Source organism: Onthophagus taurus, chromosome 11 (genome assembly GCF_036711975.1).
Source record: "Onthophagus taurus isolate NC chromosome 11, IU_Otau_3.0, whole genome shotgun sequence".
Lineage (NCBI taxonomy): Eukaryota > Metazoa > Arthropoda > Insecta > Coleoptera > Scarabaeidae > Onthophagus > Onthophagus taurus.
The window spans coordinates 20,835,154-20,863,063 of record NC_091976.1 but is presented as its reverse complement, the minus strand read 5'-3'; the positions used below and the strand labels follow the sequence as shown (position 1 = coordinate 20,863,063).

Genomic DNA, 27,910 nt, shown 5'->3' with positions numbered 1-27,910 from the left:
TACCAATATCGATATACCAGATAATGACACATAACATGATGGTCATAATTTAAAAGATTTTTAAAAATCTGCTACAAATCAATTTGTAAAATTTTTCTTAACAACACTTCCAGATGACACTTCTAAAACATGTTCTTTTCATTCAACCCATAGATGAGCTTGAACCCTAGATGAACATCTCCATATTCTTCAAGTATATTTCGAAGTGAAAGATGCAAAATTACATCATGGCCACTAAGATGAAACCAATATCATGATCAATCTCACTCATCGAATGCACCTTTTATAAAAGGAAGTTCAAAGTGTAACAAGTTTGCTTAGGTTACCATACCTGCAAGCGCTATCTAGCACTCAATAAGGCTCAAACTACCTGCAGAGCAGAACAGACTAAAGCCCACTTTTACCACCTCTTGATAAATTTATCCGATAGATAATTACCATGGTTACAGCGGTTTTAAGCGCTCTCATTGGCTAAGAGCGCCAATTTATCTATCGGTTAAATTTATCAAGAGGTGGTAAAAGTGGGCCTAAGAGTCATTTGGCGTGGAAACACGATTAACACTAAATCCCTTCAATTCTCTTACCTACCTTGTGACTGCATAACCAGCTCAACTTAATTCGTATCCCGAGAAAATCGTCAAATATAATTATGAGCGAAAAAGTAGTAGTCGTAACATTGCCTTTTATTTCATCATAATATGTTAATTAATTCTTGCGACGCAATGTTTTTTCTAAAATTATTAGAATTATGTAAAGTTTTATTCAAAATATCGTGTCATCAATATTTATGGGAATTGCAAAACAATATAATGTTCAATTGAAGTTAAATATTAAAGCATATTTAACTTCAAATGCTCCCTATATATTTACTTATTTTGATGAGATGAATTCAAGAAATGTTAACACCAATATTTATTATTTATATGATTTTTAGTAGACTTGGAATTGGGTTCGCTTTAAAATGCTTTTTATTTCGGCACGAAATCTCTCGTTATGATTAGGGTTGTTTATTTTTGGTTGTAATAATTACGAATCAGAGGAGTTCATGTATTGTATGGTGAAACGTTGTAATCGTGTTGTAATCGTATCTACACTTAATCTAAAATCAGGTGCTCTATATACTCCTTGACTTTCATTCGTCCAGGAATCATATTCCAGGAAGTATCATACAGAACCTAAAATCAAAAAATACATTAGACTTGTATGGAATTTCATCAGTTTTATTAAAGAGTATACGAGACGAAATAGCAAAACCGTTAACAGATGCTATCAAACAATACATGCTAGATGAATTTACCCAGAAGAATTTAAAGTTTCAAAGGTGGTGCCTCTTTTCAAGAGTGGTGACAAAGCGAATTGCGCTAATTACAGGCCCATCGCAATACAAGCAACACTATCCAAGGTCTTTGAACGAGTCATAAAGAACCGACTGATTGGCTTTCTTGAAAGTCACAACATATTTAGCACCGAACAACACGGTTACCGAAAGCTAAGATCCACATCATCACGTGGTTACGGGTCCTTTGGAACTGATAGCAAATGCTTTCAAGAAAAAGGAAGAAGCACTAATCAAATGCTGCGATCTGACAAAGGCTTTTGATTGCGTCGACCACCAAAGTCGGCTCGCTAAGCTAGAGTACTACGGTATAAGGTGTACTTCACTTTCACTCTTCAACATATCTCCAGGATAGATCACAAATGGTTTACTGGAAAGGAAGATTCTCGGCAAGAAGAGAAATTCCAGATTTGCTTTTAACACTATGTTAATCCATATTATGGCGAAGTGATGGGGTCCAACCCAAACAAGCACTGAAGAAAATTTCCAATTTCTGATGAACATATACAACACTATAATATTGTATTGCTGTGAGATGTGGATCCAACAAAAAGAGGCGCAAATAACCTATCGCTTTGTTCGCGCATTTATAGGAGATGATGTGCTCTAATTAACTAATTTGTAGCAAAAATGAAGCAGATCTATTATACTGAATAAGTACATCTTACACTTACGTCCCATGGCAATACACGTAGGATGAGACAAGCCAGAGTAGTTTGGCAAATAAATTGTCACCTGCGGCGATCTATTATTGATAATTAAATATCTCGACAACTTTGGAAAGATTACTGATAACTGATAACACAGTATGGATTAAACACATCTTATCACACTACAAAAACCGAGTTAAAAACGCGGAAGGTTGGATCCCTAACACCTGAAACTGATGATGTAACGATTATCACTAATGCAAAAAAAAATGAAATAGCATCTGTACCTACATATGTAATCTCGACCCTTAAGACAAGCAAAATCGATATAGTTGAGATGACGACTCAATCGAACGAATGACAAGGTTTTCCAAAAGAAAATTCTAATGTGTTCCGACATACTAACACACTATCAAATAAATAAAGCTTTGTTCTGATTTCAGGAAAGTTGACAACTTTAATTTTATGAAGAAAAGAGAAAATGAATTTTCGACCTTTTAAACATCGAGTTCATAATCCCGGTTCTCCATGCAGCACCGGAAATGGATTCTTTCAATGGATTTAAATTCGTAATACCAGAATAGGATGAAATCAGTATCACCATGTTCCAAGTTCCACAAAGGAACAATTTGACGTTGATTCAAATATGCATCGTTTGTAATAAGTAATTAAAGAACTTAAAATTGAGGTTGTAAATAATTAACTAATTATTTAAAAAAGCTGGATGCAAAACAAAAACCTAAAATACATCGAAAAGTTGTTTATATGGTTAAAACTAACCAAAATTTACTCTACCTTTATAATCACAAATCTGTCAAATCCAATATGTAACCATTTCTCATGCAGTTATTACAATTATGGAAATCGCGAAAACTTGATAAGTGGGGAAATCGAAAAGCTGGAAATTGTGACGCTTGTTGATTTTGAGTTGTGGAAAAAAGGTTCAGAAAGTCGTATCAGTCACGATCGTATTATATCCGGCATAAATCAATATCGTAAACAGGAAACTTCGGTTGAGAGGTTTAATGGAAATGTCTTTTTCGACGTACAAAACTCTCTCTTCGTATAAGTTTTTACGACCCCGGAAGGGATGTGCTGGGAGAAAAGAGGATAAAGAAAAAAACGCATAAATATCTACATTAATCCATAACACTTCATTAAAATCCACCTTTTTTTAATAACTACAATAAATCGAAAAATATAATAAATTAATTTCACAACAGTCATCGAATTCAACACAATTCTCATTTTGACATTATTTACAAAAAATTCTTTTAACGCAATATTCACTAAATAAATTAATACTTAGCGGCGTAATACTTAAAAATTAAATATCACATTAACAATAATTAAATTGATAAATATTTAAATCAAAAAAAAAGAGCTTCTAAGTTAATATTTTTTTATTTATAAGGCATATTTTGGACGTTTCACAACTCGATATGTTCTTCTCCTTAGATTTATCTTTGCTTTAACATTTTTTTACACCCTCTAAAAGGCACTAGCTCAAAAATATTTCTCAAAATTTAATTATTAGTTAACAATCCAAGTTTTAAACCTAAATCAATAAAACCCCTCGTGGCAGTTACCTGAACTAGCGAGACGATAATGGCCGCTAACGTTACCGCAAATTCAAGATAGAGGGCGTAAAATATCCGTACCACACCGGAAGTTTTAGCTACGCCACCGGCTGCTGTAAAATCTAAAGGAAACATTAAACTATCGACCACCCCTCTTGATCGTAGGACTCCGAAAAGCGCGACACCTATCGCGTAATAGAATAAAACAGCAATTAAAGGAAGCCATTTTAACCACGTCGCTGTTTTTGTAACGCCAGTCGATATGTTAGGGATTTCAGTTTTTGGTTCTTTTGTTGCTAAATTGTATAAAATCCCCGCTGTTAAATTGCCTATGTTTAAAATGAGTAGGAAATGAAGAGGGATGCCAACTGCTGAAAATAATATTGCGGCACCTCGACCTAACGGTGTTCTTGGAACTGGAGCACCAAAACCTACAAAAACAATGAATTATAAATAATTGTAAATCAATTAATTTTTTAAATCTATTTTTAATAAATTTTATCTAAAATCTAAACCATTTTTTGTTCGCTAGAGTGAAAATAGCCGATTGTTAGCAAACATCAAGGTCAAAATCGGAACGTTACGCTTTTCACTCTTTTTTAGCAACATCCTCTATTTTAGTTTACGATGTGCGAATGAATCATTAACAGCTTCCTCAAGAAAAAAAAAAATTTTACCATCATACTCGAGTAAATAGAAAATTTATTATCCTCGCATAATTTTCTGTTGTTTTGAAATTAAAAAAAAAATTAAGTCTTACCTAAAGTTGTTAATAAAGATACAGCAAATAGTATACATCCGGGATAAGTCCATATTCTCCCTCCTTCGCCTCCTCCTTCTCCATACCCAGCACTGACAGCTTCCAACAGAAGGGTTTCATGCTTTAAAGCGTATTTATTAATAATTTTGTTCCACCCTTCTTTATCCGAAGAAATTAAATCAGTCGAAAGATCAATGGTTAGCTCATCTTGTAATTTTTTTAGTTCTTTGGCTTGTTCTTGTTCACGAGGACCTAAAATCAAGAACGCGATTTAAATAATTATAGGTTAAAAAACTTGCACACCATTTTTCTAACAACAATTTTTTGTTATGTAATGTTCAAGGTTATTGTTTTAATGTTCTTGGTATATTGTAAAATTGAATTTTAATTGGTAAAATTAGGTTACATCACAATCATCAAGAAATTAATATTTGTTTCTCAAAAAAAATGGTATAATTTAAAAATATTTTTAGAAACCAATTAGTTTGCATTTTTACTATTTATCAATTGTAATGGTCTCATTGACGTCAAATACTTTTTAGTGTTAACAAAAAATGCTTACAATTTTAAACTGAAATACAGTAAAACCTCGGTATTTTCTAGGTTAGTATTTTCTAGAGAAATATACAATAATCTAACGCTGAATAATTACTAAAACTAGAACTAACACTAGTATTAGAACTAACAGAAAGTTTCAGGTTTAGTTGTACGTCTTCAGACTCGCCAAATTCTTTCAAATTTTAAAAGCTTTTATGGAAATCCAAAGAAATTTCAGAACATTTTTTGTAATACCTTAACATTTTTGGAAGTCACAATAAATTGTATTTCTAAATTATTTGGAAACCTTATAAGAATATTAGAAATATATTAAAATTTCTTAAAATAAGTTCTCCAGAATCTTGTATATATCTTTGCATATCCTTTTAAAACTTTAGAAACTCGCAGAAATCGGTAATAATTCCTGGATATCGTTGCCAAATTTGGATATATCGTTGGCTCGGATTAGTCTTTTTTTCTTGTCATTCTGCCCAGTTTCTTTTTTCTATTTTCAGTCTATATTCAGTTTCTTTCTTCAATTAGCGGAAATTTCTGGTCACCCCTCTTTCTACAACCTCTTTTTTTCTCTCCACACTCTGTAGTTAGTAACTTTTTTCTTTTAGAAGTGTATTTCCAGTTTTGTTTCTTTGTACCCAGTCTTTTTCTTCTCTTTCCAGTGTCTGCTCAGTTCTCTTATGAAATTACTGGAAGTTTTGTAGTCTTCCTTCGTTCTCCAAACATTGCATTTCTTCTGTCCAGCCTGAAGTCAGTGTTTTTCTAGTGTTCTGAGTTTGCTTCCACTCTCGCTTCTTTCTACCCAGTTTTTTTCTTCTTCTTTTAGTCACTATTCCGTTTCTTTCTTTAATTATCTGAGTTTTAGGACCTCATTTCGTTCTGCAAAGTCTCGTTTTCTTCTCTCCAGTCTCTAGTGAGTGTCTTTCTTCTATTACAAGTCTAATTCCAATCTCACCTCTTTCGTCCCAGTCTCTTTCTTCTCTTTTTAGTTTCTATTCGGTTTCTTTAGTGAGTGTCTTTCTTATATTTTAAATCTATTTCTAGTCTGGCTTCATTCTGCCTAATCTGCTTTCAGTTTCTATTCAGTTTTTCATCAATTACTGGACTTTCGTGGCCTTCCCTCTTTCTACAAAGTCTCGTTTTCTTCTCTCCAGTCCCTAGTCAGTGTCTTTGTTCTATTATAAATCTATTTTCAGTGCTGCATCATTCTGTACAATCTCCTTTCAGGGTCTATTCAGTTTTTTCTTCAATTATCGGACTTTTATGGCCTTCCTTCGTTCTACAAAGTCCCGTTTTCTCATCTTTAGTCTCTAGTGAATGTCTTTCTTCTATTATAAACCTATTTCCAGTGTAGTTTCATTCTGCGCAATCTCTTTTCAGTCTCTATTTTGTTTTTTCTTCAATTACGAAACTGATGTGGCCTCCTCTCGTTCTGCGAAGTCTCCTTTTCTTCTCTCCAGTCTCTAGTCAGTGTCTTTGTTCCGTTATAAATCTATTTCCAGTGCTGCGTCATTCAGCCCAATCTTTTTTCAGGGTATATTCGCTGTTCTCTTCAATTACTAGATCTTTATGGTCTTCTTTCGTTCTACAGAGTCTCCTTTCTTTTCATCAGTCTCTAGTGAGTGTCTTTGTTCTATTATAAATCTATTTCCAGTGCTGCATCATTCTGCCCAATCTCCTTTCAGGGTCTATTCGGTTTTTTTCTTCAATTACCAGACTTTTGTGGCCTTCCTACGTTCTACAAAGTCTCTCTTTCTTCCCTCCAGTCACTAGTGAGTGTCTTTCTTCTATTATAAACCTATTTCCAGTCTCGCTTCATTCTGTGCAATGTCTTTTCAATCTCTATTCGATTTTTTCTTCAATTATTGGACTTTTGTGGCCTCCCTTCGTTTTGCAAAGTCTCGTTTTCTTCTCTCTACTCTCTAGTGACTGTCTTTCTTCTATTATAAAGCTATTTCCAGTCTCGTTTCATTCTGTGCAATCTCTTTTCAGTCTCTATTCGGTTTTTTCTTCAATTTCCGAACTGTTGTGGCCTCCTCTCGTTCCGCGAAGTCTCGATTTCTTCTCTCCAGTCTCTATTCAGTGTCGTTCTTCTATTACAAATCTGTTTAGAGTCTTGCTTTTATTTGTCCAGTCTTTTTCTTATCTTTTCAGCCTCTGTTCAATATGTTTCTTCAATTACCAGATTTTTGGGGTCCCCCTTCGTCCTGCATAGTCTCGTTTTCTTCTGTGCAGTCTGTCTAACTTCTTTCTTCTCGTCATTTCCTGTCTCCTTAGTTCCACTCCATTCTCGTTCTTCTAATAAAAACCACCTTTTTACCTTTGCTGAAATTTCTTAGTACACAGTAATGATCTGGTGATTGCTAAGAGCCGTCTTAAGAGACGTACGGATAAACCCCAATTAGAACTACTATCCTAGTTTTATACATCGTATAGACATCTCGGGGAATACCCCGAGTTTATCAATGAACATGGAATAGAGCAACTTGAGGAGTAACCCGAGTTGGATTATATTTATGAATGTTAACATTTATACTTAAATACACTGATATTTTAAATATAATATTGATAGTATGACTTAAAAATGTGTTGTCCATTATGTATATCGAAGTTTTGCTGTAACTTCTTTTTTATGGCAACCCTCTTAGTAAAATGAATTTTTTTTATCGAAAAATCCCCTATTCCGATTAATTACATAATGGAAACACTTTTTAATCATTCCAGGTATATATAAAGGTCAAACCGTAGTTGTATAACATATTTCTTCTGATTTTCTTATAGTTTAGCAATGTAATGAATCACTAAAATACTATTGTCATGTTTAAAATTAACTCATTCATTATTCATGTATATATCAAAAATTAAAGTTAAAAAAAATTATTATAAGAAATTGAATCATTAAAATTATCGATTTATTATTCTTATCAAACACAATTATTTGAATATTTTCGGAAAAAAATTGATTTAAAAATTACAAACAGGAAGTTGTTAAAGTCTTAATAAGAGCTTAATCGAGTAATTAAAGGCAAACTTCACGTGCGTAGACGATAACATTAGAACCAGTTAAAACTGAAAATAAACGTCGAATAGGCACGGGTTTAATTGGCTCGATCCAAAATTGGACACGATAATCTTCTAAGAACATGTATGGAAAGTGTATTAAATTAGGTTGGGTCGTTCGAAGTTTCTTAAATTATTGAATGGTTATCGATTAAATATCGGAGTGTGTTGAGTTCTATTTTCTCGCCCACAAAAGTTCAATTACACGGTTGAAATGATTTTTATTAAATTTAATAATAATAAGAAAAATTAATTAACACAAATAAATAATGCTTTTATTTCATTTCTTATAGAATTTTTATATTACACATAATTTACCACAACTAAATGATAAGGTGAACAAAAGAAATTTTGATTCATAATTGCTGTTTAGTTTTATTTCTTTTTTACCACTAATTCTTATCGGTTGTTTTTTCTTTGAAACAAAGAGTAATAATTGTTAACAACCCATTAACACACGATACTAAACACTATTTTAAAAAAGGAAGAAAAGAATTAAAAAGAGAAACTTCAATTTAAAACGTTATTTATTTTCACAACTCGAGTTAAAACGGGAAACTTTACGTTTTATTACAATTTATAATGCTTTCGTGTAAACAATTCTATTATTTCTTGTTAAAATTTAGTTTCGATTTTATATTCAAATCAAACTTTGAAGTTGTTTTAAACTTTAAAGGCTTTAAGGTATCCAAAACGGATTGATTTAATGTTGAAAATGTGAATACAGTTTATTACTCAATGAGTTTATTCTGCGTACCGGGCAGATTGCCAATAAAATATTACGGGTTTATTGTTTGACTACAAGCATAACGCGTTATTATTACGCACATCACACTTCCTTATCCATTCGTTTATCGTTAAATCGTTAACCCACCCTCGCTTTATTATTTTAAAGTACCTAAAAACACATTCAACTCGCTTAGTTTAATACTTTAATAAAATTAGCTATCGCAACAAACGTGGTTAAGGTCACTTTCAATTCTGGTAATAAAGTTTATTTTTAGTACTTTAAATAATAATCAATTATTAATTTTAAAAACTTTAACTTCTTTCTATTTATGGGAGAGTAATTTCCCAATAAATATAGCTCAATGCCGAAGTCGCTTGCAATTGAGGCACTACAATCTGAAGTGGAAAGATGAAACCTTTCCATTAAACAACATATTCCTAAAAGGCCATTACCACCTCGATGAAAACATTTATTTTATTTAGCGGAGATTTTAAAACTACTTAACAATCACCAGATCATTGTTATGTACGAAGAAATCCCAGCAAAGCTAAAAGTGTAGCTTTTAATAGAAGATAGAGAGTGGACAGGAACTAGGGAGACAGGAAATGACCTGGTAATATGAAGATAAAATTGAACAGAGACTGGGAACAGGAGAAAGAAATTGTCAGAAAGAAGCAAGACAGATTGCAGTAAAGAAAACGAGACTATGCAGAACGAAAGGGGACTCCAAATATTTGGTAATTGAAGAAAAATATCGAACAGAGGCTGAAAAGATAAAGAAAAGATTGGAAAAAGAAAAGACGAGACTGGAAACAGATTTGTAATAGAAGAAAGACACTGACTAGAGACTAGAGAGAAGAAAATGAGACTTTGCATAACTAAATAAGGCCACAAAAGTCCGGTAATTGAAGAAAAACCAAATAGAGACTGAAAAGAGATTGGGCAGAATGAAGAGAGACTGGAAATAGATTTATAATAGAACAAAGACACTCACTAGAGACTGTTGAGAAGAAAACGAGACATTGCAGAACTAAGTAAGGCCACAAAAGTCTGGTAATTAAAGAAAAAACCGAATAGAGACTGAAAAAAGATATTGGGCAGAATGAAACTGGACTAGAAATAAATTTATAATAGAAGAAAGACACTCACTAGAGACTGTTGAGAAGAAAACGAGACTTTGCAGAAGGAAGGAAGGCCACAAAAGTCCGGTGATTGAAGCAAAACCCGAATAGAGACTGAAAAGAGACTAGGGAGAATGAAGCGAGCTGGAAATACATTTATAATAGAAGAAATATACTCACTACCGAATAGAAACTGACAAGAGAAGAAAGAGACTAGGCAGAAAGAACCGAGACTGGAATCAGACTTATAATAGAAGAAAGATACTCCCAAGAGACTGGGGAGAAGAAAACGAGACTTTGCAGAACGAAAGAAGGCCACAAATGTCTGGTAATTGAAAAAAAAACGGAATAAAGACTGAAAAGAGATTAGGCAGAATGAAGCGAGACTGGAAATAGATTTACAATATATTATCTATATGCTGACGACACCCAAGATATACCTATCTTTTCATCCATCAAACGTCGCGATCCCCGAGAAAACTAGTTTTAACTTATAAATTTTAATATTTTTAAAGTGTATTTTTTAAAATAAGTCTTGTATATGTGCAACAAAAGGATACTAATTTTATACATGTTACACGAATGACCTTACTGAATCCGAAACTTGTAAGATGCATTAAATAGATAGTGACCAGAAAAAGTATTTTACATAATTTTATAGTAAGATGAAAAACTTAATACTCGAAGTTTCCGAATCACCAGAGAGTAATAAATGAAACAATAGAACGAGTAGGAAAAGCACTCAAATGATTAAAAAATAGAAAATCAGCTGGTAAGAATGAAATACAGAATGAATTACTAAATTACAGAGGATTAAGCTAATTGAAGAATTAACAACGCTCATAAACAAAATAGGTACAAAGATCACAGATATCAGCGAAATGGTGAACGTAATATAACATTAGATAGAGTGTGAAAGAAAAACATCTTTATCACTAAAGAAACCGAATAGAGAATAAAAGGAGAAGAAAGACACTAGGCAGGTACAACCCTAAGTACGAGGAAATAATAACGGAGGGATTGCCGAAGTACCTGTCGGTGGAGGGGGATGAGGAGGGGAAGAGGATGGTGGCAAGATTCAGATGCGGCAATGAGGAGAGAGCGAATAGGTATTGGATGAGAGATGAGGAGAGGGGTTGTAGGCTATGTGGGGGGGAGTGGGAGTCGTTGGAGCACCTACTGAGGGAGTGTGACGAGCTAAGAGAGGAGGTGATGGGCTGGAAGCAGGTGCTGGGGGAGGGGGCAGAGGAAAGAGAATGGATGAGGGAGGTGGTGGCGACAAGGCAGCGTAGGGAGATGCGGGGAGGAGATGGGGAGGGGTAGGATAGGAAATAAAATGTATTGTATTGTAATGTGATATATGTAATTGTAGTATTGCTAAAAATTTAATTGTTTGTGGAATGTATTGCTGATTTGGTAGCAATAAACTTAATTAAGACACTAGGCAGAAAGAAGCGAGACTGGAAACAGACTTGTACTCAACGAATGACACTCACTAGAGACTGGAGAGAAGAAAATGAGACATTGCAGCACGAAGAGAGGCCACAAAACTCAGATAGTTGAAGAAAGAAACCTAATAGAGGGTAAAAGGAGAAGAAAGAAATAGGGCAGAAAGATGTGAGAGTGGAAACAGACTTGTAATAGAAGAAAGACACTGATCTGAAACTGGATGGAAGAAAAGGAAGTTTGCAGAACAAAGGGAGACTATAAAAATACCAGTAATTTCACAAGAGAACTGAGCAGATACTGAAAGAGAAGAAATAGACTGGGCACAAAGAAATAAAACTGGAAATACACTTCCAAACGAAAAAGGACACTGACCACAGAATGTGGAGAGAAAAAAAAACACTGTAGAAAGAAGGGAGACCACAAGTTTCTGGTAACTGAAGAAAGAAACTAAATATAAACTGAAAAGGGAAAAAAGAAATTGAGCAGAATGTCAGAAAACAGTAAAAAAAGCTAAACCAAGCCAACGATATATGGAAAGTTTGCAGCGATATCCAGGAATAATTATCGATTTCTGTGAGTTTCTAAAGTTTTAAAAAGATATGCAAAAATATCTACAAGATTCTAGAGAACTCATTTTAAGAAATTTTAATATTTTTCTAGTATTTTCAGGTTTCCAAATAATTTAGAAATATCTTCCTACAATTTCCAAAACGAGTTCCAAAAATATTAAAGTAATATAAATAATGTACAGAAAATTCTTTGGATTTCCAACAAAAGCTTCTAAAATTTTAAAGCATTTCACGAATAATAACGTTTTTCAATGGTTACCTGGGATTTCTAAAGATTTTAACAAATTTATACTAATTTTCAAAAATGTTAAGCTATTTATAAGCATATCCAGGAATTTCTAAAGGTACACAAATATGTTTAAGATTTTTTTAAGAATTTGAAAGAGTTACATAGAGTATCAATGTACATTTATGGCAATCTTTTGCCATGAGACTATTTCTATTTCTAATGCAGATCTATTGCAATAATTGTTCAAGATGTTCTATATTCAAGATAAAATGGCAGAATTCTATAAAAAATTTTAACAACTTTCTACAAAATATAAAGTTGATATATAGTAGATAAAGCTGCAGCAGAATTTTGAAAGGTAATCAAAATGCAAATAAACGTAGACAAGCTATCTGTGAAGTATGTATAGAGGTTTGGACACATCTCACCAGAATTACAAATACCAAAAAGCGTATCAAATTCTATTAGTGTCCATAAATTCTGCCGCGCGCAAGTTTGGACGTAACAAAAAATGTTGGAAACATGGAGTGGAGGTTGACACACTCCATAAAATTTTCAATGAAAGCAAACAAATTGTTGTTTGAGCATCTGATGGATGGCAAAGTAATATCCGCAAAAACTGACTCACAATCAAATAGAGATATTGGAAATGTTGAACATAGCAGCCAAGATAAAGTTTCAACTATTTTCCAATCTGAAGAAGATATTGATATCAAACTGATAGGGCAAGAACAATTCACATTCGTGGAACTAAAGAACCGGAATTTAATCACAAAAGAATGTTTCGTTTTCTATTTTAGTACCTTTATCTGTGAAATAATTCATTTGCATGTCGAAATGAAATCAATACCCATAAATTCATTAGAATCATACCTTTACAAGAATTTCTTTCTTATCTAACCTCAAAAATTTAAAATGAATTGATCGGTATAAAATTTTTCTGAGAAACTTGGTGATTAACTTATGGTTTTAGCTTTAATTTAAGATAACTAACTAATTCTCCTAATCTAATGTAAATTTAATGATTTAGAATCTTTTTACGTTATATATTCGTATTTATTTGCCACTTAGCTTTGCCGTTTATTAACATTTATTAACTCCACCATGACACAATGAAAATAGAATGTTAAATATGCTAAAAAGTAGAAGAAAGTTTTATAAATATAATGCCATAAAAAAATTTAATAAAGCAGTGTTTTGAAATTGGAATTTGGATTGAATTTTTATAAATAATTGATTATTGGTGGAGGTGATGGAAAAGATTAATTAAAAAGAAAAAGAAATAGCTTACCTTCAGTTTGATAGAAAGCAAAGGCACCCAATAACGCCCAACTAAGTAGAATAATGGTTAGACCAACTTGCGATAATAACAATTGACTCAAAGTCCTACAGCAACATTGCACATGGTCTAGGACTTTTGCATCACCGGCACATTTTATGCGTACTTCGCTCTTCGGCCAAAACTTCAACCGATAAGGAACCACTTGGCACGTTTGCGTGGCCACACTTTGCTTCTTATTCTTATAATTGTTATGACCCAAAGTAATATGATCGATATCGATACAACGATCTCCAGTTCCAGTTCTCATCGTAACTCCACTTTCCTCCTTTCTTTCCTTTTTAATTTCTCTATTATTACAAACCCCTTTTCTTAGTTCTTCGAGTCTTCTTCTGTCTTGAGCTCGTTTCTTTCTGCGAGGTGGTCTTCTTGGGCTGCTGCCGGCGACGCCGTTGTTCTTCATGCGTTGATCGTCATCGGCATCGGTAGTTTCGGCGCAAAGTGACGCCGCTACTTCGTTCTCGTCCTGTCCGTCACTACTGGTGGATTCCTGCTGCTTTCGTATAACGGCTGCGGTTGCAGTGGCCGTGACGTTGTTTGCCGACAACACCGGTTCGTACATCTCCGTGATCTACGAAATCAAAAAAGCGGAACGGTTAGAAAATTTCAAAAAAATCCGGAAGCTTTTCACTCAAGTTGTTCTTTTAAGTGAAACACTCAAACAGACAGCAGAAATCATTTTTTAATAACATTCTTCGATGAGAAATCAACTGTATTATTTTAATAAATTAAAAAAAATTCTGTTAGGGAAATTCTAAAAGGAATAATTTAAATTTTAAATTTTCGTGTTTAAATAGGGTTGCCAACCCAATGTTGACGTTTTAAAAAGTCTAACCTAACTTTTTCTTCTGTCAAGAAATTTAATGAAAATAATTAAAAAAAAAGGATATTTAATACATTTTTTATTAAGGGGAAATAATTAACTATAAATTAACTTTAACATTAAATTTTTTACATTAATTATTAAATAAAACACAAAAATGAATAAATTGGATGTGCGCAGTTCACGTTGATTTTGACATAAATTTATTACCAATAAATTTTTAACTTTCCTAATTTAACCAGTACTATAAAAATAACGCTTAATTTCAAGGAAACGTAAAAAAATCGATTCGATACGAAATGGGAACTAAATTCACGGAAATTAAAAAGTATTAAAAAAGCATCCAACTTCACTTCGGTGATTAAAAATGTTTCATCAATTAACATTATTATTTTTAACGTTATTAATTGATTAAAAAGTGTTAAATAAATAGAAAAATATAGATTTCCGGAAAGATTTCGAAATTTCAAAATAAATTGTTTAAATTTAAATTCATGTTTGTAATAAATGTCTGACTTCACATCGATTAATTTTGACATTTCAAAGGTTACGAAATTTATGAATTATAAATTTGCATTGTTGTAATTTAAAAGTTAAAATAAAACTTCTTTTTCAAGGTGTAAGTAGAAATATGTCGAGTCCAAACGAAAATGAAAGTTTTGAAAGCAAATCGTTGGAACTTAAGGTGGAATTTGAAAAAATCCAAAATCAATGGTATAAAGACCAGGAAGAGCTTCGTAAGCTTAAGATAAAATGTCTTGAATCAAGATTTAATGCAATGGAATTATACGTGAAGTATTTTGAGTTTATCACCGATCGAATGTCGAAAAAATAATTGTTATAAGCAATATTAAGTGCTGTTAAGTTAATTCATAATAATTAAAGATGTAATTTACCGTTTAAATTAAGATAAAGATGTTTTGTTTTTTGTCCTTAACTTTACTCATTGTAAACTGTTATACGCAATAAATCCTTCCTTAAAAAAGCCGTATTGAAACGTTACCTCAACGACAAAGTGCTGGGTGTGGAAGTGTTTCTTCCCGTTAACCTGGTCGCTTTGGGTTCTTTGATCCCGGAGACGACCTCCAGTCTCCTTTCTTTCTATACGAAAAGAAATACTCAATAAAAAACTACCATACAACATCATTCATTACGATCTTTTTCTCCAAATCGTTTCATAGCGAAAAAGAATTAAATTAAAAAGGGAAATTGCAAAAAGCTTTATTTTAATAAAAGCCACACACCTACTATACGCGATTTCCAACTGATTTTATAAAGCCATATACGATGTAGTAGCCGCATCGCGTGCTGCAACGATCTATTTCGTTTTTAATACGATCGTTTCTTGCGCATGCAACAATATTTACGGATGAAAATGCACATCGGGTTTAAAACTGATAACAATTTTTTTTTGTGGTTGATCATTTTTATAAAAATCATAAAACGAAAAAATTAAAAAAGATTTAGCACAAAATTAACAAGTTATTCTCCACTGTTATTATCGCTACTTATGAATATTACAACATGTACACGTTTAAATAACTAACGTCACAACATAAAAACATTTTTTTAAGTTTTCACTAGATGTTACGAAACGTGAGAATAAATCAAAAACGTTATCTGAAAATTTCCGCTCAAAAACATGTCTTTAAAAACGACAAAGTAAACAAGAAAATTATAGAAGCAATAAATCAAATCGAAGAAGCTTAAAAATAGAAGCAAAAAAGGGTCGATAACGAACTGAAGTGGACTTTGAGGATACAATGAAAGCGGGGTTCTAAATTCTAATTACACTTTCTCCGGCCGACTCAATGGAAAGGACTTTTACTTTGTGGGGGCGCGCCCTCTTTCGGAGCGGGTGTATAAAGAGGACAAACGGTGGATTTGGGGCGCGGAAATTTGCTCATCCCACTGTATACGGGTTGATTGTGGTGCAGGCTGTCTTTTTGGGGCGACGGTCGCGCGGATACTAAACTACCAACTACAAACGACGGAAATATTCTTGGTTCGAACACTTCGGGCAACTGAACGCCGACTGAAACCTACCCTAACACGACCCTTTCAGCTACCAACGGGGTGAATTTTTTTTTATAGGTCCGTACTTTGCTTTATAGCCCCTCGCAAAAACTGTTAAAAGAAACCAAATAAAATAAAATTTTTAAATACTCTCAGATTTATTAAAATTAATGCTAATTCAATTATACAAATAATGATAATCTGGAATATTGATGCATAATTGAATGATTAAATGATTTTGAAGCATTTTGATTTCCAACAATCAACGATTTGATCTGATTTGAAACAGTTTTAGCGATATACAGGTGCCACACCGGAGTTGAAGATAGAGCTGCAAAAACTATAAATGTAACTGACTGGAATATATCTAAAATCGCAATGTGCTTTCAGAAATCTATGATGTTTACTGCCCAAGTGTGTCAGTAGTAGGTACTACTAGTATGAGGTATGACTCTTTCTTCTGATGCCATCCTGAATCCCAGTGGAGAATCTTACCTCATTCTTCTGTGAAGTGGTGTCTTTTAATTGAGCGATTGTCCAGAAAAATTTGGTTTCCAACATGTAGCTTCAAACGTTATGATATAGTAGAAACCACGAGAGCTGGCAGTGACAGATCGCTTAAAAATGGTATGAATCAAGATATGGACGTACGACTTAGATTATTTCACCACACACATTTAAATGTAGGTTATGTTAGTAATGGAGGTTATATGTCAAACTTTGTCAAAGATATTATCTAATGATTTTCCTTTCAAAGAAAACGGCTTGTGAAAACACTAACAGATTCATGACAACGCTGACAAGACGTTTCGACTTGAGGTTATAATTATAGAGTTACATCCCTTAGAAGAACAGACATACTTTTTCAACGTGGCCATTTGAATTGTACAGCATCTTTGATTATATATAATATGGATTGAGCCAACGAGAGATAGCTTGCGCAAGGTGATCGAACCGAGATAGACATAGAAGCGTACTGCCATATAATGGGTGTACTGATAGAAGTGAGATAGATATAGAAGCGTACTGACATATAATATATCTATCTTTGTTACACTTTCACATTATCGCTTTCCATCTGCGTCTATTCACCTTGAGCAACATTTTTGTTAGTAGATATATTCAGTTAGCTCAATCCATATTATATATAATCAAAGTACAGCATACATATTAAACTAATGCTATCTCTTTCTAACACACATTACTCTCTAGCTCTAGCGGTTTGTGAACTACGTATGGCATTTGTAAGAGTGGAAAACGATGATTTACTGCCAGCTCTCGTGGCGTCTACTATATAAGTTGTTCCGATGGTGAAGCATTCGCAGTTGTGTCTGCTTCTATGTTTTCCACTGAAATTACTTCACATCAATATGAAAATCTTCCTATGTATGTTAAGAATATAGCAATATTCAATTTGTCATTCCTTCTAAGATGTCATGGAATGGAACTGTTGTCGACGACGGTGTCGGAGTATCCTCATTGTTCGCTGATTTTTTTTCTTCGGTTTTTATTGATCCTTCTCCAATTCAGCAGAATGTAGATTGTGTGGAAACGGATGCCCTTCCTTTGAGTCAGATGCAGTCTGACAGGATTGAGGTTGAGGAGGTCCTGATGGGCATCAGGTTTATTAACAGTATTGGTACTGATGGTTTTCCATCAATTTTAATCAAACAATGTTCACACTCTCTGTCCCTTCCATTAACTCTTTTATTTAACGCTTCATTAGTAATAGGTGTCTTTCCTTAATTGTGGAAGTGGACTTTTATTTTTCCCATTTTTAAATCTGGGGACCGTGGTGTTATATCTGATTCGCGCCCTATATCTATTTGGCAGCATTTGGGAAAGTGTTTGAGAAAGTGGTTCAAGCATCTATTTTTTGCCCTTAAGTCTAAAATCAATTGTAGACAACATGTTTTTTTGGTCGCTCGGTTGGGAGTAACTTACTTGAATATACCCAGTATATCTTATCTTCTTTGGATGATTCTTGTCAAGTTGGTTCAGTTTATACTGATTTAAGTAAAGCTTTCGACCGGGTGGATCACAACTTACTTCTGTTTAAACTAATGAAGTTTGGTATTCAGGGGAAGCTTGTGCAATGGTTGCTTCCTATCTGAAGAAGAGATGCCAGATTGTTTCGGTTAATGGTTTTTTCTCTAATCCTGTGTCGGCTCCTTCTGGTGTTCCCCAGGGTAGCCATCTAGGCCCTTTACTATTTAATAGTCGTGTTAATGACATATTTGACATCGTTAATTATGCCCAATGTTTAATATTTGCAATCTGATTTAGATAATCTTCATGCTTTTTGCTTAAATAATCGCCTTTCATTAAACTTATCAAAGTGTAATATTATTTCCTTTTCTAGGAACAACAAATGTGATTCTCCAATGCTCCTTAGGTTCTGTTGTTCATGTTCCTCCGAGATTACTTCGCTTTGACTTTCTATTTAGAACACCTACTCCTAGAGCCAATGTCTGTCAAAACTCTCATTTATTAAGAATGGCGAGATCTGCAAATCGTGTTAGCATAGATCTGTTTCAGCATTCTTTCTATGCATTTAAAAAATTGCTCTTTGCTGCAGTTGGTGTGTAATTTGGTGCGGTCTGTAATTTTAACTTGTATACAACTGGTTGTTTGTGGTACAGTGTTATTGGGTTCGACCAGTTTCTGTACCCAGTTGAGATAAATAAAAAAAGGATTTATATCCTTTTTAATGTGGGTAGAGATTCAACCATTTGTCTTCAATTCTCCCACTAGGAAAAAAGAAATAAGCCAGATAGTGCTGAGATACAAAATCTGGTTCGGAAAATTGGACTAATTCATTGTCTTCTGATTAAGTTCGTGTCATTGCCTTGAAATCTATTATTTGTGATAGTTCCTCGAACCGCGATAGGATCTTTTTTTGCTATGTAGCGTATATCCAAAAATATATAAATAACGGAACTCGTCACGATGAGCATCCGGTTTCTATCTGAAAGCGAAAGTAATTTGATTCGGCAAATATTACAATAACTCGATCCTTCACCATGTATCCGAAGTAACATACCTATTAGTAACATAGGCTTCATACCTATTTTCAGGTAGGTTCCAAATTTTATTCGTGTATTGTTCCAAGATGGTGGATTGTCCTAGAACTGTAGCATAAGATTGTGACTGAAATATTTGGCGTTGAATATACCCGTAGGGTTACATGTGCCAAACTTCTTTGCAATTGGTAAATAGCTGGATTGCCAAGTAAGGAAAATATATTTGGACTTTATTTATCATGCAGCCCTGATAACTGATACATCGAAGCTTTAGGATTTCAAACCAGCACTAGATATACAAGAAAACACAGGAACTTGCTGCGTTTTTTCCAAAGACCTATTTGGCAGGATTCAATGATTCCGTAATTTCTCTGTTGTTGAAAAACTAGTCGTATTTACTTTAGGAATTGCTTTTCCAATGTCTGCATATGTGTTGAATAGTCTTTTCTCTGCTTTTGATATGTCATGTTCATTTGGTGCTATGTTCTCATCAAGTTGATGGTCGAGAATATCTCTTGTCGTACATGTATTGTGAAAAACTCTGCATGTGGAGTAAAGGATATTTGCACAGGTTTCGGCACGGTAATTCCAACGGGGGTTTCACTCTTTTCTTGAGGATCATACGGAGGAATTATGCACAGCAACTTCTAAAAGGACTCTGTTGCCCTCATGTATAATATAAACTTAAACTCCCTTTTAGGGATTGTATATCGTTCTACTTTTAAAAGATAAAATTCTCCACTAACCTGCCATCCTAGAGACGTGCATTTTTATACCTCCTGTTTCGGGTTCTGATCAGAAACGAACAAGTTGATGGAATGACACAGTAAAGAAGAAACGAGCATGGTTTAGATACAACCAATGTAGAACGCAACAAACTAAATAGGAGTATCACCGAAAACGAAATGAGACGGAGGAAATTATAAACCAAGATTCTTGGGAAAGATTTTGCAAAAAAATTGAAGTTTATACAGGTAATTAGAAACAATTTTGGAATACGATCAAGAGATTGAAAGGAAGCCAAAGAAAGCAGATAAGATAAAATGGCGATCTAAAAACATCAAGAGTGGTTTATTCAAACCCCACCGATATTAGATCCTAACAGAGTGTACGTAACATGTGACACCTCCTAGGTGTATGGAAAGGACCCGTCAGGGTCTAAATCTGATAGTGGACGGTTGGATAAAACTTCTCATACTTCCACTTAATAGTTGCACTCTAACGAATTCACCACGTTATTGCACTTTATAGTTTCAGCGCTAGATGATCTGTCTCAAAGGAAATTACATTTCGTTATTAATGAACTACAACTGTGGACCCGCATCCTGAACTGCTTTAAACATCGGCAATAGTTATAGCAAGGCTATCCTGCATTGCTTCCGTAGTCCGGCCTTAAGTTGCCCTTATCTATGTTTTGATTACATCGAGGTTAGCATTTTTATGGGTATAGCCATGGAAACAGCCGTACCTCTTGATGAATATTTGTAATAAAAATCTTCTTTAACTGGAAGCGCGAAACAGCAAAAACAATCTGATATGCTGGTGACAGAATGGTTTGTTCGAATAACGATATTGATGTATGCTGGAAAAACTAGAAGATAACAAAATAGTAATTAAATGCAACTCGGAGGAATATCTGATGATTAATCAGATTAATGAAATTAAAATATTATAAGAACAGATCAATGAAATATTTTTTTATTTTAGTTTCAAATTTTTGTTAAATCCGTCTCTGTCATTAAGTCAATGCGGCTGCACGTTTTAGTCTAACTAGTTGGTAGGGCCGCACCTTACCATAGCGTGACATCGCAATGGGAAAGCGAAAATAATTTTGAGCAAATTAGTAGTGAAACAAAGAATCAGACAGGGCGCAGTATTAAAAAAAAATGACCTTTTTGACACTGAAATCCGGTAAACCTTCCTTCCCGGAAAGACTAAATCCGGATCAATTATGCGAATCTACAACACAAAAAGCGAAGAGTTCATTTTATTTTCAAAAAGGATTAATTTCGGGGTCATCGCTCACACATTTCGTGACTGCTAAGTAATTTATTTCTCGAGAACACAAAAAAGTAGTAATAATTATAACTTGGTGAAAAATTCCTGGAAATCCAAGTAGAATAACATGGAAATTAAATAATAATGTTTCAAAATAAGAAATTTTCTTTCTAGGACACACTTTTGTGGATTCTTTGACTGTTAATCGAAAAAAGTATTAAATCAATACTAAAACGGGTCATTGAACACGATTACTGGAACAAGTACAAACAGAATGCATCGGTTCTGTTCACTTTCAACTTAGTAACAAGGGGGATCGTTAAGGTGAACTCAAACGATTTGACCTTATTTTAAAGTTAACTACTTAAAAGGATTAAAAACTTTTTCAAGAACCCGCAATAAAATAAAACCCCCTATAAAGAAAACAAGAATGAAAGAGTTCTTTGCTTCCAGATGTCTCAGAATCTAATAAAAACATAAAAATTTTGGCAAGTTCAACCCAAGAATAAAATTTCTTTAATAAAAACCTTCCATATATCGTAAAAATATTTCAAGTCAGCGAGTTAAAGGTTTAAAATGAGTATGAAAGTTATTTATTACCTTTTTTATTTCCAATATACCTCATTGTAGCGAATTTGAGTGAATATGAAAATTTTTAATTGATGAGTAATCAATGAGTAAGAGTGGCTTGATGCATCTCTACAAATCGTAGGTATTATTTAGAAATTTTTGGATATCGTTCCAGAACCTATAGAAAAACCCAGAAATCTCGGGATTTATTTCGGCAATACTTAGAAAGATCAGAAAGAGTTTACATTAACAGATCAGACATTGAAGGACCTCTAACCAGTAAATCTAAACTCTATCAAATCGAAACTTAATGGTGCTAAGTCTTGATGATATTTGAAACACCTTTAATAAATGCTATCCAACATCACATTGTGACATACTTATACTATGATTGTTATCAGATCAAACTTCCAAACTGAAGCTTGCTCAAAACAAAGACAGAGCTCAAAGATAAGATATTCTGTGGGCACGTTCAAAATAAATCGCCATTCACGCTGTAATCAAACTTTACATACCATTTAGTCCGGTTTAGTACGATCTATCCAGCTCGTTTTGAAGACGTTGGTAGTCATCTAGCTTATTTAGGTTTGGAAGAAGTTTAACATTGTCTGAATATCCAAGCGATTCCATATTGAGATCAGAATCTACGAAATCGGTAATAAATAATGTAAATAGATGTAGTCCCAGATTACATAACTAAGACACATTTGAATAATGTAATGGAATAATGTAAAAGCAGATTGACTACCAACTGGTACTGAAGAAACTAACAGTTTTTAACAACAAATTCTCATGAATCATGACTCTGCACATCAAATGTCCTGGAGAAATTCTTATACATCACATCCAATCGCAAGTCCTCACACCAAAACTTTGGAATATTAAAATCTGCTAAAATAATAATCCTCCTATTAATGCCATACCGCGCGTAATACTAAAGGATCCTCCAGCTCGTAAGAAATACTATCAGCAAAAGTAACACCAGTTAATTTATGGACTAATGGGTAGTCCTTGTTACCATTAATCACAGAAAGTTCATGATAAAACAAATATGAATGTTCAATACTTTTATCAAGCCACGTTTCTGTTAGAACAATATATCATAAGTAATCTCAAATGAATGGCGAGTATTTACTTTAGTACTCAAATCCTTGGCATTTTGATATTACTAACACAATAAAACAGCAACATCAAGAATTCTGATTACGCACAACTAGTTTTCCCGCAACCTAAAAACAGGGTTAGGTACACTCTTAACAAAGCACTCTAAAAGTTGAAACTTAATATTGCTAAAAACTCAAAAATGGGATTTTATCACTAGAAACAACAACATTCCAGCTATCAATATTTATCAACCTTAATAACCATATTAACACATCCGAGGAATCGAGCAGAAATTTGTCAAAACAATAAACAGTATCTGATAGCATATTTATTTTCAACTTTGCAATAAGCTCATTATCATGAACTATTTGGTCTTGTTTAAAAAATGTACAATTTTCAAATTGAAAATTATAAGGTTACAACTCCACACTCAAAAAAGTAATTGCATCTTTCAGATCTGTAACCTGCTTCTGGCAGGTAATAATACTTACTATAAAAGTGTTAATATCACTGACAACAGCCTCATAACTAACAATTATAACTGCAAACAAAGCGACAGTACGGACAATACGATGTGAATACGACAATATCGGTATCGAATTAATTATTAAATTGATACACAAGGTTGTGGTGTTAATATGAATATGTATAATACAAAGAGAGACATAGCATTTAAGTTTTATTGACGTTGATAAAGTATTATAATTGAAAATCACAATTTTTTTAAGTTATATAGTTTCTTACTGAATTTTTACAAACATACAATAAGTAAAACTCATGGTTATACATAAGATTAGGCGTAATATCCATCATCTGGATGAACGAACTAAACATGTCTTCCAATAAAGAGTAACCCAAACAGCAAGATGATCTCCATTCATTATCAAAACCTTCGTCATTCAAGTTATCAGCAGTTAGGAATAGATGTTAACAACCACTCTAGAAACTCTAGATTGTTTACTTTGCGTCTGTGTGTCATGGTATGAAACATAACGTATTTAATTTGTCGGCAATATTTCTGTTCATCGTGACAAAGTGCAGAACAGCTTTCTTCTATATGTAACAGTCATAAACTTAGTTCCTAAACATGATACAAATCCAATCTATTTTGCGCTTATCAAAACGAACAGTCCCCATGTTCTCCTGTTGTCTGCTACTTATTAAGCATTATAACATCTGGATATTTCTTACGGAATTCATCTACAACACATACATATAACTCATTGTTTGAATGAAAACTCAATGTTCTTGAGAAAATAACATGTTTAGAAAGCAGTGTATTCCGCAATACTATAGACTTCAAGTGACAAGTTTCCATTATAATAGTGTTCAGGTTTATTATCAACAATACTTATGGTGCTATCCTGCAGTAGCCTATAGAAATAATTCATCGAAACTACTACTTACAGACACATTTATATACAGGTGTATCTGAACTACTAAGCCAAACTTCACCAACGTTATGTACGGAACAAAACTGTAAAAAAAGTTCCTATAAAAATGCTTCATTAAAAAGTTGCGGGTGAATTTCAAAATTAATTTCATTTATCCAAGTTAATCAAACTCGTTGTCTAATTAGATATTACCTTTATGTGTCTTGTTATTCTACTAACGAAGAAATAGAAGAAATACATTTCATATATGGGCGAGCAAATGTTAGCAGTAATTTGACTTTATGCCGAAACATTTCTGAATCGAAGATGTCCAGCTAAAGAGACTTTTGCAAAAATCCATCAATATCTTCGTGAAAGAGGACATTTTATTTGCGGACTCCTGCACCTCATCCAATTCTTCTACAATGAAAGTCCTTAGAATTCTGGAGTATACCTTTGCAATGGCATTAATGAGGCATATTGTCTAACTGCTACTTTACTAATACTGAATGGCAATTATTTAATAGGACCAATGTTTTTATCAGACAGATTAAATGGGCAAAATTACAGAAATCTACCTTACTTCATGATATTCTTACTTCTTACAATCAGTCATAGTTTTCTCGAAGTCCGAGATAGCCCCAGAATTCTTGATGTGAAATTTATTCTTGCTTTAATAAAAATGGTTAGTGACAATTTTGAAATTTGTGCGTAACTTTTTATGGGAGCATTTCTAGATACATACATTAATCAAGCGCAGGGTAGCTTTAAATATAGAGCAACCCTCGCCAGGTTAATATGTGTACTTGGTATACACGAATCTATTTGACCTCATGGGACTAATTTAAATGCTAATTACGCCCTAGATGGTTTTGAGGGCATTATCCAAAGCATTTTAAATTATTGTACTGGCATTTTTTTAAATCTTAAGTAATATTAAAGCCTCTAAGTAGACAATTATAATGATGTTAAACGTTTTTTTTAAGTTTTACTGATTTGTATTAATGTTTGAAATATAAGCAAACTTCCTTTAAATCTATATGTTCATTATGACTTATTACTAGTTAAGTAAAACGAAAATTTTTCTTTTTTTTTGAAATCGATGTAGTTTCCGCGTTGTCCCCTATCGATTCGACGCCCAGGAAGCGTCGCGACGCACGCTAAGGTACCGCAACGCGCCTCGTTTCCAAAGCGAAAACAACCCCGTGTAACCTTAGCATTTGAGGCGCAAGCTCAGTACCTTGAAGCCCGCCAAACATGTGAGAGCAACAACATCACCTCAAAAATACATTTAAAAGAAAACGAGTAACCTCATCGAAACATGTGATAGATTTTAAATAAATACTAAAAGGTGATGAGATGCGGCAAATTCCTCGCGAAAGTCAGAAGCGTTCTGGCCTTAATCGCTTTTACCACCCTATTAGTACCAATAATTATTTTATTAAATCGTCGACCGTCGATTTTAACAAGAAATTATCAGCAAATTAATTTTCAAATAACTACCAGAATACCGGGAAGTTTTTTAAAAAATTATCCTGTTTCAAATCAAAGTTTTTGTAAATTTAATTATGGTTTACCAGAAAAGTTTAATTATAAGAAAGAAGATATTAAATTTGGTGCTGAATTAGGTGAAAAAGGTGCGTATAGAGTGGTTTATAATGTGATTGATGCAAGAAAAAGTAGTTTGCTTACCGTTCCCTTGACGTATGCCTCTCACGCCAGCATTGAATTTGTAAACTACATCTCAGAAATTGCAATAAAATGGGACGGCCCCATAAGTTTGGCGATGTTTGTACCAGACGCCGACGCCGAAATCGCCATCAACCAGTTGGTAACATTATGTCAATGTCTTCCAGACATGTCGAGAGTGTCAGTTCATTTTATCTTCCCCTTGAAACATCCTCCATATATTCCATCATTATCATCTTCTTCCAAAAATACTTTTACACCAATAACTTCTTGTTCCCTTAAAGACACCTCAACTCAAATAACTTTTCGCTCAAGAAATCAGCTTCCATATCCAGTTAACGTATGTAGAAATTCCGCAAAACTCGCAGCAAAAACTCAATTCATTTTGGTTAGCGATGTTGAATTGATACCAAGTGACCAGCTTGCAACAAAATTCTTCCTTATGGTCAACCAATTGAAAGAGAAAAAACGCGTCGAGAATCCGTCCGCCGTTTATGTCGTTCCAGTCTTCGAAATTGAACGATACGAAAAGATTCCTGGGAGTAAAAGTGAATTATTGGAATTGATTAAGGATGAAAAAGCCGTTTATTTTCATAGACATATTTGTTTTCATTGCCAAAAATTTCCTGGGTTACAACATTGGTTACAAAATGATCCTGGTGATATTATAAAAGTACTATATTATTTAACTTACACCTTTTCAGGTTATTTATCTATTTGTGTTATAGCCATTAACAGTTACTAAAAGAGAATATCCTCTTCATAGATGGGAACCTATTTATATAGGTCGTAAAACGGATCCTTTATATAGTGAAGCTTTATCTTGGGAAGGAAAACAAGATAAAATGACACAGGTAAGCTAAAATCCTTTGACTCATCCGAGTCAAACTTATCATTTTTTTCTAGATGTTGGAAATGTGCCTTATCGGATATAAATTTGTGATTTTGGACGGCGCGTTTTTAGTCCATTGGCCAGGTATCAAAAGGAAGTCAATCGAAATGAAATTGCGCAATAAATGGCGCTCCCCTTATCTATTGCAGAATTCAAGACAATACAGCGTCATTATTAATGAATTGTTCAACAAGCACAAGAAAACGAAAAACACAAAATGTTGAAACTAATAATAAAACATAACGCTTTAAATAATAATTAATAAGTAATAGTAGCAAATAAGTAGTAGCCGCATTTTACGGTTTGCCTAAAATAAAAACGTCAATTTTTCAAAAAAGTTAAATCAATTTTTGAGTAAACGCCTAGAATAAAAGACATTTGTTGAGTTTGTGTTTTAAATAAACATTTGTTAACGAATTTAAATTGATTTATATTAAATCCAAATTTCCATTTACACTTATCAACCTAAATGTGTATGATTCAGTCATTTATTGAAGGAAAGCAAAAGTAAGACTTAAAATTGTACTTAGTTTATAAAACAACAAACATGAAAGTAATATAAGTACCAATTTATTTAATTTTATATTAGGAACAAAAAATTAAAAAACAAAACGACCCTTAAATGATGTCACTCTCATCACTTGAGCTTTCTTGGTGCGATTCTGGCTCAATGGTTTACGAATTAGCGAAGATCTCAAGACTTTGTCATGAAATCCGTAATTAACAATTGCATAGATATTTTTGCTAAATCTTTATACACCTTTTCATATTGATTTAAGCATCTACGAAGGTGTCGCTGGAATCGGAGAGCTTGATCAACATTTATGTCGTATTGTATGAAATGGTTGCCCAATTTTCTTCCCAATTTAAGTCCTACGCTTATGATTCTTATTCTAAACGCAACTGGTTCAGATTGCTCTTCATCTGAATCATTGTCTTCATCGTGTTTGTTTTATGAATCATGATAATTAAATCATTTACATTCAGATTTTTATCAGCTATTATTTGCTCAATATCTGTCTCAGATAAATCTTCACAACCTACTCC

At 33.5% G+C, this 27,910-nt stretch overlaps 2 protein-coding genes across 3 annotated transcripts; one reads left to right on the top strand and one right to left on the bottom strand.

Annotated features, from left to right (window-relative positions):
• Positions 1-3,117: 3,117 nt before the first annotated feature.
• On the bottom strand, positions 3,118-26,059 carry LOC111414432 (potassium channel subfamily K member 4-like). 2 transcript variants are annotated; one of them, XM_023045778.2, is made up of 5 exons: positions 15,443-15,515; positions 15,202-15,299; positions 13,328-13,946; positions 4,327-4,578; positions 3,118-3,997 (listed from the first exon to the last, which is right to left on the bottom strand). In XM_023045778.2, exons 1-5 carry the CDS (start codon positions 15,498-15,500, stop codon positions 3,513-3,515), a joined length of 1,512 nt encoding a protein of 503 aa, XP_022901546.1. In that variant the 5' UTR covers positions 15,501-15,515; the 3' UTR covers positions 3,118-3,512. The 2 variants fall into 2 exon arrangements, with proteins under 2 accessions (XP_022901546.1, XP_022901548.1); XM_023045780.2 differs by lacking the exons at positions 15,202-15,299; positions 15,443-15,515 and adding an exon at positions 25,975-26,059.
• On the top strand, positions 25,498-27,280 carry LOC111414434 (beta-1,4-glucuronyltransferase 1-like). Its single transcript, XM_023045781.2, has 3 exons — positions 25,498-26,644; positions 26,700-26,825; positions 26,878-27,280. Exons 1-3 carry the CDS (start codon positions 25,637-25,639, stop codon positions 27,085-27,087), a joined length of 1,344 nt encoding a protein of 447 aa, XP_022901549.1. The 5' UTR covers positions 25,498-25,636; the 3' UTR covers positions 27,088-27,280.
• Positions 27,281-27,910: the final 630 nt, after the last annotated feature.

What these genes read in the sequence shown, in the direction of transcription:
- LOC111414434 (XM_023045781.2), top strand. Translation starts at nt 25,637, where the DNA reads ATGAGATGCGGCAAATTCCTCGCGAAAGTCAGAAGCGTTCTGGCCTTA. An exon ending in ATCCTGGTGATATTATAAAA is followed by an intron (nt 26,645 to 26,699) that starts GTACTATATTAT and finishes TTTGTGTTATAG; the next exon opens with CCATTAACAGTTACTAAAAG. An exon ending in AACAAGATAAAATGACACAG is followed by an intron (nt 26,826 to 26,877) that starts GTAAGCTAAAAT and finishes ATTTTTTTCTAG; the next exon opens with ATGTTGGAAATGTGCCTTAT.
- LOC111414432 (XM_023045778.2), bottom strand. Translation starts at nt 15,500, where the DNA reads ATGCGGCTACTACATCGTATATGGCTTTATAAAATCAGTTGGAAATCG. An exon ending in TGCTTTCTATCAAACTGAAG is followed by an intron (nt 4,579 to 13,327) that starts GTAAGCTATTTC and finishes TCTTGATTTTAG; the next exon opens with GTCCTCGTGAACAAGAACAA. An exon ending in ATCTTTATTAACAACTTTAG is followed by an intron (nt 3,998 to 4,326) that starts GTAAGACTTAAT and finishes TTGTTTTTGTAG; the next exon opens with GTTTTGGTGCTCCAGTTCCA.